Genomic DNA, 12122 nt, shown 5'->3' with positions numbered 1-12122 from the left:
TTACTAGGCTGTTCCTTTTATATTTGACTTGCACTTGGTGGGAAAGCATTAAGTAGATATTGTCTGTCATAATTGTCTCCCCACCTGCATGGCGTGACTTCAGTACATGTAAATGGAAAGCTCATGGTGCCTGTTTAGCAGTGACATGTAAAGACTACACTGGGACTTACATTTTTACCATGACTTTGAGCTGTAAAAAGTATATTTACTGACCACACCATTTGGTCACATTTGATTCTGCAGCAATTAGATCCTTCTTGGTTCTGTAAGCTGGCCGATTTTAATTTCCTGACCAGAGCTGACTATTGTTACCTTAGTAATACTATATTTACCCACTCTGTCTAATGTGCACTTTATTGCTGTGTATGGAATCAGTGTATTCAAATTGAAGTCATTGTTAAGAGAAACTGTAATGTTTTACTTACTAGCATTCTTTTTCTTTCAGTCTAGTTTAATTGACCTCAAAGAACATGCATCTTCATTAGCCTCTGCAGGACTGAAAAGAGATTCCAAATTAAAATCTCTAGAAATAGCCATTGAACAAAAGAAAGAGGAATGTAGCAAATTGGAAGCACAGTTAAAAAAGGTAAGTGAAGTCTAAGAAAAGAAATGCTCATTTTTAAGTAAATTTATAAAAAGGAGAAGGAAGAGACATTTTTTAGAGGAAATAAACTCTTATCTTCCTGTTCTCTGCTGTTAAAAAGAATTCATTAAACACTCTTAACTTTATCCTAAGAGGTCTACATCAAATCTGGCTGTGAACCTGAAAAATTATTTTAGGTTTCCTATGAAAAGAAAAACTGAAAAACAAATGAAAATAGTAGACATGAAAAAAATATTGTAAAAACCAGCCATTACTCTCTGGGCAAATCTCAACTATCAAATAAATAAATGAAAATTATTTCAACAAAACACGGGATCCAGAAATCCCCATTTTTTTTATATAACATTTTACTGCCTCAGAAGTAGGTTAATATTTGTATTACAGCTTTGCAAAAGTTTTTCTGGCAAAATTAAATATCTAGAAGTTCACCAAAAAAAAAAAAAAAAAAGTCAAGTTCCTAGCATATCTGTAGAGTAACTATTTATATTTGACCAAAAAAATGGCCTTAATATCTTAAGGAAGCTTGTTCCATTTAGAAAGGTTTGGAAAAGAAAGCAAGATGGTTATATTGTGGCATTCAAATGCTTTCTCTTACCTGGACATTGTTGTGGAGTGCATTTCCAGTCATGCATTGTTCCTTTGACTCCCTGTGTTGTTTGGTTGTCTGTACTCATTGTTCACATAAAACTCATAAGATCATGAGTTTAAACATTTTGTTTCCCTTTGAAAACTTTAAACCTATTCAAAAGAGATTCAGAGTATAAACTCAAATAAATCATACAAAAATTTCTATAATTTCTAAAACAATAGGATGGGTATTTATTAGGTATAGTTATGAAAATAAATGACATGAATTGTCAGGTATGTGAAAGAATCACACATCTGCAGATGAATTACTCTGGCTGTATTAAATTTTAATATTGTGTGATGTAAAATATAACTTAAATATGATTACTTTGTGCTCATCTTGCAGGGAATTTTAGGAAACTGTCATGAGAAATTCCACACTATCCAAGTATATAAATTTACATAGTACAATATAAATATATAATCAGGCCTCCCCATAACAAAATGGCAAGAGAATTGTCTAGATTGAAAAATCTATTCCATGGTCCACTCAACCATCTCCCTTATTTTAAGCAATATTTAGTTAAGTAGAAATCTTGAACAGCAAATTAAGAGTTTAAGTCACCCATTCAAGAATATTTAAAGCTAGATTGACTTGGCTATTTACATATTAGGTTATATGGGATACATTCTTGCCATAATAAAAATGGGTTCTACAATATGGTATGCATGTATATACATATCAAGAAGTTGATTTATTGAAGATACCTTTTATTTAGTTAAACAGTTTGTGATCATAAGGAAAACTTGAAGATAAATTTGTAACAGAGAGACATTTACTGCCTCCCTGGGTGGTCCTTTGTACTGTATCAGTTCTTGTGCAAAATACTGAATATGGAGGGAGACCTCAAATAGACCTGGGCTGGAGAGACACCCTCTATCAATTCTGATGAGCTGTCATGGAAATCATATTACATGTAAATCATTTGTGATTTTTGTAGATACATACTCCACACCCTCCTTTTTAACGCCACTCTTCTGTGGACTTTTAAATTCTCAAGTAATTAAAAAGGAAGAGGCTCATATACTGTCAGCTTTATGTAGTTTTCATGTACATGTCTTGATTATTTAATAAATTATCATCTATAGTTTCACCGTAGCTGTGGTTTGCCCAAGAGATCACCTTCCATGTGTATTTTGCTTCACCTCTCAGATGGACACATTTACCGAAGTTCACAGGCCAAATCCTAATGTTAATATTTTAATATTATCCCTGATAGCACTTTAATATTCTACATTATAAAAAGTAATATAGTTGTTTTCTATAAAGGAACTATTAAATATATGAAAAGATAACTTATAAGTAATTATATAATCTGTGTACACTATCTCCTAAATGCATAGAGCAGTGAGCTTTAATAAGGTAATAATAATTTAAATATTTTTATGTCTAACCTGCAAATGCTATTCTGTTATTTTTAGCTGTTTACCATTAACTAAATTAAAGAGTTTAAAATATTTTTAGTGGCATTTAATTTTTGCTAATAAATAGTTTTATAAAAACCCCAGCTACCCATCACCTTAAAAAATTTGAGATCTAAGGGATGAGGATTTAGCTCAGCAGCATAAGCGCCTGCCTGGTGAGCATGCATTTGTGAGTTCAATCCCCGGTACCTAAAAAAAAACAAGGTTGACAGCTACACAAAATAGCTGAAACTATAAGCCAATAGTGTATGAATATGCATGTAAACATATCATTTACTTGTGGAAAAATAAGCAGCTATAAAATCTTAAGGAATGTCTGGGCCTCCTTTTAAATAAAAAGGTAAATGACCTATGAATAAAATAAAAAGTTTCACTAAATGAAAGCTGAATCATAATAATTTTACTATGTCATAAATACACCAGCAAGTCCCACTGGAATTTTGCGCAAAATTTGTGTCTAGCTATATTTTTGCCATAAAATCCATACAACATCATAGATGTGTTTAAAAATCTGTCTTCCAATGATGCTAAAATTCCAATGAGATTTTTATTTTTGTCTCTTGATGCTTGATCATTGGTAAATTGACATTTTATATATAAGTTTCCATAGACATTCACACAGACACAATTTTAATCCTTAGCTATGTGGTTAAATTTAAGACTTCTTCAAATATTTTATGGTTAAAAAGTAGCTATAGGTAGAAAAAACTTTATACAGTCCATCCTAACTTTTAAAAACAATGCAGCCAGATATTTGTGTTTAAGGAAATTGTTATTATTGAACCTTCTTAAATAATGCTATTCAAATAATATATAGCAACCTGTTATGAATGTGCTATATAATTCAAGGTATTCATCAGTTGTTAGCCTCCAGGATTGAGATGAAATGTGTGTGTGGACATATTGTCCTTCTAAACAATATTTTTAGGTTCCAGATATAAAAATCAGTTAGCCTATCTGAGTAGAAGTCAGGTGAGAAGCAATAAAAATTCAAAATGTTATGATTTATGCTATTTAGTAATTTTATAATTAATGTCATGCTTGAAGAGAAAGCTTTTTAAATCATAAAAAAAAATCATTCACTTTATGCAAGTCAGAAGAATAGGAATCCTGGCTCTTAAAAGGCATTCTCAGCTCCAAGTAACAGTTTTTATAGCATTTCCCCTCTTATACCTTCCTATTGAGGCCCAAGTTGATAGCGCAAGTATTTAAGAAATACAACTTGAAGTTACTATTTAAAGTAATAGTAAGTAGTACATTTAAAGCCATAGCCATTTAATTTTTCTCTACATAAAATTGACAGGATTCTAAAGTCATAGAATTTGTTTTAAATTTATGTTTTTGAAATTCTCAAATAATAATCGAAACTAATGTTGGACAGTGGACAATACTGTATTATGATTCCCTTTAATCTATTACTTACTTAAATTTTTTTCCTGTTTAACTTAATCTGATAATACTTTGTCTACTGATATTTTGCTACTATTAATCTGCAGTTTTCTAATTGATAATTTTCTGAAGTTAAACTGAATAGGATATTCAGGCTTGTGTGAATATAAAAGAACTATAAATTCAGTGATAAGATTTAATTAATCTTTTCTTGTTACCATCTTTAAAGTTCAGGAAATAAATTGCAGGTTGGCCAAAGGTACTTCTGATTCATTGCTGGAGACCAGCACTTCATGTATCATCAAAAGGAGACAGCTTTCTTTATTTCATGGGTTATTTAACTCGAGAAAGGGAAAGTAACACAAACCTTAAATTTCTTATTCCAGCTATTCTTTTTTAGGAGCCAAAGTCAACATTTGTGTTTCCCTAGAGCATCTCACTTTCACTGTAGAATGTTTAGAAGCTGAACTTTTTTCTTTTTTTAACAACCAGTTTGTCTGTGCAAATGCACTGAATTTGTTGAGCTAATGCTGTTTTTCTGGATCTTTCCTTCTTTCCCTGTATGTGCTTCAATGCCTGCCCAACTTTGCAATGTAGCAAGCTGAGCAGTTGTTCAATCAGATGTACAACCCAGTAAGTCATTCCTGAAAGCTCCCGCTGTAACATATCAAAGCATGAGGATCTATTGATCACATGTAGCATTGTGCTGTACTGGGCAAATTTTTAAAATATTTATTAGCCCCTTCCTATTTTCATTCTGTCAAAAGGAATGAACTTCGCAGAGGCCATTGCCACTTCTTTTGAAATTTAAAAATTAAGAATTCAAGGAAATATTCCTAGGCCCGATATCATCCTATTCTTAACTTCAAATCCAAGTCTATAGAAAAACAAAAATAAGTTGAATATTTAGGCTGATGAAATTTTTCCTTAGATACGTCAAACCTGGACAAATCTATGTTAAAAGAATAGTATTTGTAAAATGGCAGGCAACTCAGTGCGTGTTGTATTTGTGAGGTAGGCATTGAGCTAAAATTAGATTTATTAATAAAACCATACTCGGGCTGGGGATTTAGCTCAGTAGCATAAGTGCCTGCCTGGCAAGTGTGAATCTTGAGTTTGATCCCTAGCACCACCAAAAAACAACAACAACAAAAAAACCTATTTGATACCAGTAAATGCCTTGTTGTAGGGTTTGTAAGGGTTAACAATATTAGAGTTTGGCTAAGGACACACCGTAATATAGTTTCTTAATAATAGATGATAACAATTCTGATTATACCTGAAGGGAATACAAGAAACAGGAAACTTTTGAGAATATTTATAAAATGGTCTAGATGCTACCACATGTATTTTTATCCTAGTGATATGTGTGCCTTTACATATAGCAGCTTGTTTCTTTAATTTCTTTAACAAGGGGGATTTTTTGTTTTTTTGATTCAAGTAGTAAGCCTCTTAAAGGTGACTGAAATTTATCATTTGACAGATGTGATCTACACTATCATGCATTCTGATTATCTCCTATATATAAATTCCCAGTTTGAGTAAAAGGAATTTCATGATAATGGAAATAATTTATTTCTATTTGTTAAGTTATTCTTACAACATATATACAGCCGGATGTGCAAGATGCTTGACGTACTTGCTTCTATTCAATCTCTGCCCTCCATTCTGTATTAAAAATTCTATTTTTGCAAACAGAATTCCTAAATTCAGGTTGGAGCATCTTTATTAACTTCATTTTCCAGACACAGGTTTTAGCAGAGAAGCAAGCATAATCAACCCAGGCTTCCTATCCCACAGCATTTGAATCGAAGTGTTAGTAAGCAGGCTGAGAACAGTAAAGATGTGAAGAAAGACAGATGAGATTGCAGTGTCTTCTGGCTTGAAAACTCACCCTAGGAAACAAGTATATTTTCTTCAAGTTTTTTTTTTTTTTTTTTTAAATAAAGGTATAAGGTAACCCCATGGAAACAGTTTCATATTTCCTAGTTAGGAAGAAGAAGAAAATCTATGTATGCCATGGTTTGGATGTGTGAGGGACAGATGGAGATTGCTTTGTTCCTGTATGAGCAAAAATTTACCAAGACCGTAGTAGGGGTTTACTATGCCTGTCAAAATAGATAGGATCAAGAAATGACTCTAGAAATATCAATGACATGACATCATCAACTTTTCCTTTGCTTCAGCCCAGTGATGGGTCTCCAGTATGCAAAAGCAAACATTTTTCTCTTGTTGGTGACTAATTCAAAAGTCACCTCCCCTCCCACTAAATTAATTAAGCCACCCCTGGGAATATGGCCAACACTCATTAATTTGTCTGTCTTTGCACACAGAGATTTTCAGGTCCAGTTCTTTGAACTGACAGGGATGCAGTATGACCCCTTTTTAAAAATGACTGTTTTTCCAAGTTATAAAAATGATATATGGTCACAGTAGTGAATCTGAAAAAATGTAGAAAGATAAAAGAGAAAATAAAAAAATAGAGTTTCTCATTGCACAGAGATAATAATCCTGAGGAACATTTGGATTGCTCCTTCCTCAGACATCATCTTGTTAATATTCTCTTCTGTTCCTCTTCTTTCTTTCCTTTCTCCTCCTTCCTGTTTTTTTTACTTTCTTATATAATACTCTATTCTTTCCAAGTTATGTTAAAATGTATATTAATTTTATGTCTTATTTTAAATAAGGCCAGAACTTTGTCATCTAATTAGTCTTCTGAATTTTTAGTGGTTGTACAGTATTCCATTCTATTCATTTATTCCACTAACATTACTCATCCTCTCCTTTTGCCAGCAACATTAATAATATCCTGAAGAATATCTTTCTATTTACTTTACATTTCTTTTTATTTACATAGAATACATTTCTGGGCCCATGATTTTTAAAACCCATTAATAGATCTCACTGTGTTGCATTTCAAATAAATTCTCCAAGGCACACTTTTTCCCATTGAGAAAATTTGGCGACACCCTGGACTATACTGAAAACTGCCATTTTACATAGATTTGGCAAATATGTAGATACATTTTTTTCCTATGTAACTTTCCTGTCTTTAATGAACTTTGGGTTTTTAAATACATTTGTTAGTGTGTATTTTTTTATTCTGTAAATTGTTTAAGTCATTTAAGGACTTGCCTTTGAATTTGTTGTTTTGTTCATTGGAGTATATGTATTAGTCTGTGCTTTACATCGCACTTACGTCAGATATGTGGCAATTTTATTTAAATTTTCTATATATTCTAAGAACTACTTTTATGATTTTGACCTGTTTCTCTTTTTAAAGATTTCTTAACTTCATTTATTCTTTGAAATCATTCTTTAATTTGACTCATGTATATTTACAAATTTTAAAAATGTTACTTTTATATCAATTTTGGCCTTTTATCTATCTTTATTTTATCTTTATCAATGTTGACAGGTCAGGGGCCCTGTTTATCAAGCAGTGTTCTCCGTATCTGCTGATCTCACTGCCACTCAGTGTGTACTGAGCTGGTGTGTGGGTGAGCTGCTGCTTAGCTTTACACAGTACTCTTCTCTGTTAGGTCACACTGTTTTGGTGTTGTGACTTAACGATAGTTGTAAACATCTGGAGAAACAAATTAGGGTTATTTTATTTAAAAGAGAGGAAAACTACACATAACAAAACATAACAAAGCAGATCAGAAGAAAACAATGTAAGTAACACAGATTTCAAAGCAAGAAAAGAGATCATCACTGTCTATCATATTGTCTCTTGTTTTCTTCTAAATAGTTGTCCATGTCTTCACACATGACGAATTCATGCACAGCAAATAGTATTAAACTGATCAGAACAGAATGATGAAAGCATTACAGGCCTTCAAAACCAGACAATAGGGAAATCAACAATGGCTGCCATAATATCTCTTGTTCTCTTCAAAATAGTTGTCCATACCTTCACATATGTTGAAATTACACAGTACAAAACAGACTAAAACCACTCTGAACAAAGAATAATAATGTTGCTGGATTTCACAGCATGATGCTACAGAATTAGCACTGGGTACCACAATGTTTCTCTTTATTCAAAGTAGCTGTTCATTTCATCATGCATTATATAATCGATTTTCATAAACTGTTTAGGAGACGTTCTACGCATATATGAGTCTTTACATGTATACCTATTCTTTCTGTATTAGAAGGAAAGACAAAATAAAACAAAACAAATTCCTAGAAAAACATGAAACAAAAAAGACAAATAACAATAGCAAAGAGCCCAAAACACTGACAATTTAGGCCTTCCAAACAAGGTGGTAGGTAGGAGCAGAACTAGGGTTGTTATTTTACATAATGATCTTCAGGAGTTCCTCATATCACCATACAATAATATGCACAATTGTTCCAATCTTATGAATGTTAACTATTTTGTTCTAAGAACTTACAGAATTTGTAGCACAATCATCTTAGCTATCCTAAGTGTTTTATATAATTTTAGATATTTTTCTTTTCCCTTCCTTTTTCTTTTTCCTCATTTTCCCTGAGATATTATTTTTTCCCCTTTAAATAGAGTCTTACCCTTTCACTGTATTTACTGAGTATTTTGTATCTTATTTACTCTTACCATTTCTTACATTAGGGAAACTACATGGTATTTACACATGTGAATTTGATTTATTTCACTTACGAGTATGGTCTCGAATTACATCCATCTACTTATAAATATTTCAATGTGATCATTTTTTATAGCTGAATAGTGCTCCATTGTATAAAAATAACGTATCTTTTTTATCCATTCCTCAGTTGATGGGCATTTAGGTCGTTTCCAATACCTGGCTATTATAAATTGTGCTGCTATAAACATGGGTGCATATATATCACTGTGGTATGATGTTTTCAGTTCTTCTGGGAATATGCCCAGAAGTGGAATAGCTGGGTCAAATGGGACCTCTAATCCAAGCTTTTTGAGGAACCTCAAGACTGACTTCCACAGTAGCTGCACCAGTCTACACTCCTACCAACAGTACAGAAGAGTTCTTTTTTTCCCCGTAGCCTAGAGAAACAAATTCTACTTTGGTTCTATTTTTTCATTTCATCTTATGGTTGTTAGTCTTTAATTTTCTCTCATTCCATGTGAAGTTTAGGATCACCTTATATTAAAAAGCATAATTTTGATTATTTTTAATTAGAATGTACTAATGCTATACAAGTTTTATAGTATTTAATATATTTGAACAAGTATTTCATCAAACTCATTAACTTCATACAACTTTTATTTTTTCAGTGTTTCTACCATAATATTTTAACATTTTCATGTTAGAAGCCCATGATACTTCTTTTTAAAGAGAGTGTAAAATTGAATTATTTCAGCATATGTAATTTTTAAATTTCTGTTGTGAATGATATATTTCTTTTGTTTTCTAATCAGTTATTTGTACCTTAAGAAATTTTAATATAGCTACATTTCACATTTTTGGTGAATTATATACTGTAGTTTTATCACATAGGATAATCTTACAGTCAGTTCTTTGTCTATCAGATTATACTCAGAGTACACAAGAATAAAATTTTGCATCTTCTGTAAATTTTTTTCTAGAGTAGATATAAGCCTTTTACTTTTTTCTGCTTTTACTTTAATTGCTCCATTGTACTAAGTGAGAGTCTAGAGTCATTTCTTAGGAACCTATAATTCTGCCTTTGTATCCTTATTATTTCTTATAATACTAACCTTTCTCCAGCTTAACTACCATCTCTGCTCCCAGAGGAGTTTTGTCATTGTTATCTTCAAGGGAATCCCTTTTCTTCCTTTAGTTCTTAATTATAGATGGATACTATATTTTTCAGTAGTCTAAAACACCTTTTTTGCTGTTTCCTATTGTGCTCAGAGAATGGTATCAAGTAGTTTTTCATAAACTTTTAGGACTTCTGTCCTCTCCATTTAGTGCGTTTTATAGCATCCACCTTGCTGCTAGGGATAACCTTGCTACTGGCTAAGGGGCCCTTGATATTCCTCTGATGTTCCCTGGAATTTTCCTCCTAGACCTGCCTCTCACCTAGTCATTCTACATTTGAAATTTCATCTCCTCTGAAAACATCTTTTGCAGAGCTTGTATTTTACATAAAAGTTTAAGAAAAAAAGGTCATATATTTTTTGATGCCAGAGAGACAAAAGAAAAAGTCTTGTTAATGTTCAGTGAGTTCTTCCTGATATATATGTCATTGCAGGATTATTCAATCCCAGGAATATGATGGGCTAAGTTATAAATGTTTCCACAGTCATTGTTTGTACTTAGCAGTTTATTTTGAAATTTTTAGTCTATTTCTGAAAATTATTTGATTCACTTTTAGAACAGTATTTCACAGTAGAAAATTACAAGTATTTAAGACATAATGTAGCACATGCATAAATGTGCAAATGCATACATACAAACACACACACGTGCTTATGTGTGCATGGTCTTCCTTCAGTAGATCTGGACTTTAAATATTTAAAGAACTCAAGCAATAATAAACACTTACAATTTGATTGAGTTTTTTCGTTTTTTTCTTTTTTGGTATCGGGGATTGAACTTTGGTATCGGGGATATGACCTTATACTTGCCAAGCAGGCGCTTATACTGCTGTGCCAAACCCCGGCCCTAACACTTGAAATTTGAAGGTAAATGTTTTATTTTAGAACATTTGGATAATTACCTTGCGTTCTCTACATTGATGACTTTAGGAAAATTCATAGGTGAAAGGAATTACATTAATAATCACATTCATTTAAGTGTCTTAAAGAGTACTGAATTCATTCTTATTTTTTGTGTGTATAGCATAAGAAAAATTATTTTGAGTATCTGCTCATATTTATGCATAGCTTATTTGTTCCATCTATATGAAGCTTCTTGGTGTGCTTGGTTTAGTAGGCAAAATGTACATATTCTGAATATAGTTATCTGAAATTCTGAAATAACTATTTCCTTTAAAATGACAAAGTATAGTATTTAAAAAATACATCATGTTTAGTTTTAAATGTATTGTTTAGGCTCTGTCATGAGGCTTTATATTACTTCATAGCACTTGAAACGAATTTAAATTTTATAATATGTTGTAGCTTTGGAATCATCTATAAAGCTATATTTTAATAGGTAATATTTTATTCAAAACAGAACTATGTGAAGATTAGTACTTATACAGATTAAATTAAAAATGTTGAAAATAGTTTATATAATTTGTTGTACTATTGAGATGTGAAAGGAATAGTAAAGCACTACCAGTTGACCCCACAGCAGAAAAGTGCCACAGTAAAGAATCACATTTTCATAGTGCATAAATTTATTAAAGTATTGCTAAAACCCAGAAACAGCAGGGACAAACATCAACAGAATCACTAGTTAACATTCTGTCGTACTTTATGGTCATGACCCAGCATGTATTTATTTTGAGAGAAATGACTTTCATTAAATTTTTATCACTCATTTCAAGGACAGAAATGTTATATAATAATTGGGTGTTCTCTGCCTCATATCACAGCAAATTTCTGGACCAAAGTTAATGCTTCCCTTTCTAGGGATCTGGAATGATGATGTTTTTTACTGAAAATTATCACGGACCAACCTCTCTAAGATTAAGTACAAAGAAACTTTAGATATTCTGTTTGTGGGCCAAACCCCAACTTTGGATTTAGCCACATTTTGCTTCTTTAATTTATATATGGTATTAGTCTGAAAATTTTCTTTTGTTTCCTAATACAGTTCTTTCTTTCATTAAAATAACTTCTAGGTAGCATGGCGTACTACTCATCCCAAGTCATGACTAGATTTCTCTTTGTGTTTGATCCAGGCTTTCATGTCAGTTCACATCAAAATGCAGAGACTTTCCCACTTGGTGAGGCCTCAAAATTTGTTTTGATTATTTCCATTTGTGGGGAAATTTTCTTAACATATGGAAATGCAAGAAGCATAATCTGGGCACCCTAAAAACTTACTCATCTTTTGCGTAATACAGGTATTCCTGTCATGACTTTGCTCAGCTTTCCATGTTTTGATTAGGCGTTCACAAGAGTTATTCTAAAATTTTCCAGAATATTTTACAGCAAAACCAGATATCTAGATCTGCCTTCACACAGAGTGCTTTAATC

General features: G+C 32.0%; 1 protein-coding gene across 13 annotated transcripts in view; it reads left to right on the top strand.

Moving 5' to 3' along the window:
• Erc2 (ELKS/RAB6-interacting/CAST family member 2) overlaps positions 1-12122 on the top strand; it is a 1000708-nt gene that overhangs the window by 515473 nt on the left and 473113 nt on the right. For 10 of the 13 annotated variants that reach the window (XR_010050129.1, XR_010050130.1, XM_063257298.1 and 7 more), the window contains 2 exons: positions 446-586; positions 4643-4678. Coding sequence is in view for 11 of the 13 variants with exons in the window: in XM_063257298.1 (XP_063113368.1) it covers positions 446-586; positions 4643-4678 (177 nt within the window). In the remaining 2 variants the exon portion in view is untranslated. The remainder of the gene's footprint in view (positions 1-445; positions 587-4642; positions 4679-12122) is intronic. The other 3 variants (XM_063257300.1, XM_063257301.1, XM_063257304.1) reach the window with 1 other exon arrangement.

Source organism: Cavia porcellus, unplaced genomic scaffold (genome assembly GCF_034190915.1).
Source record: "Cavia porcellus strain 051 isolate PalLab524CR breed Dunkin Hartley unplaced genomic scaffold, mCavPor4.1 scaffold_10, whole genome shotgun sequence".
Classification (NCBI taxonomy): domain Eukaryota; kingdom Metazoa; phylum Chordata; class Mammalia; order Rodentia; family Caviidae; genus Cavia; species Cavia porcellus.
Note: the sequence above shows the minus strand (reverse complement) of the source record. Positions and strands in the feature narration are given on the sequence as shown.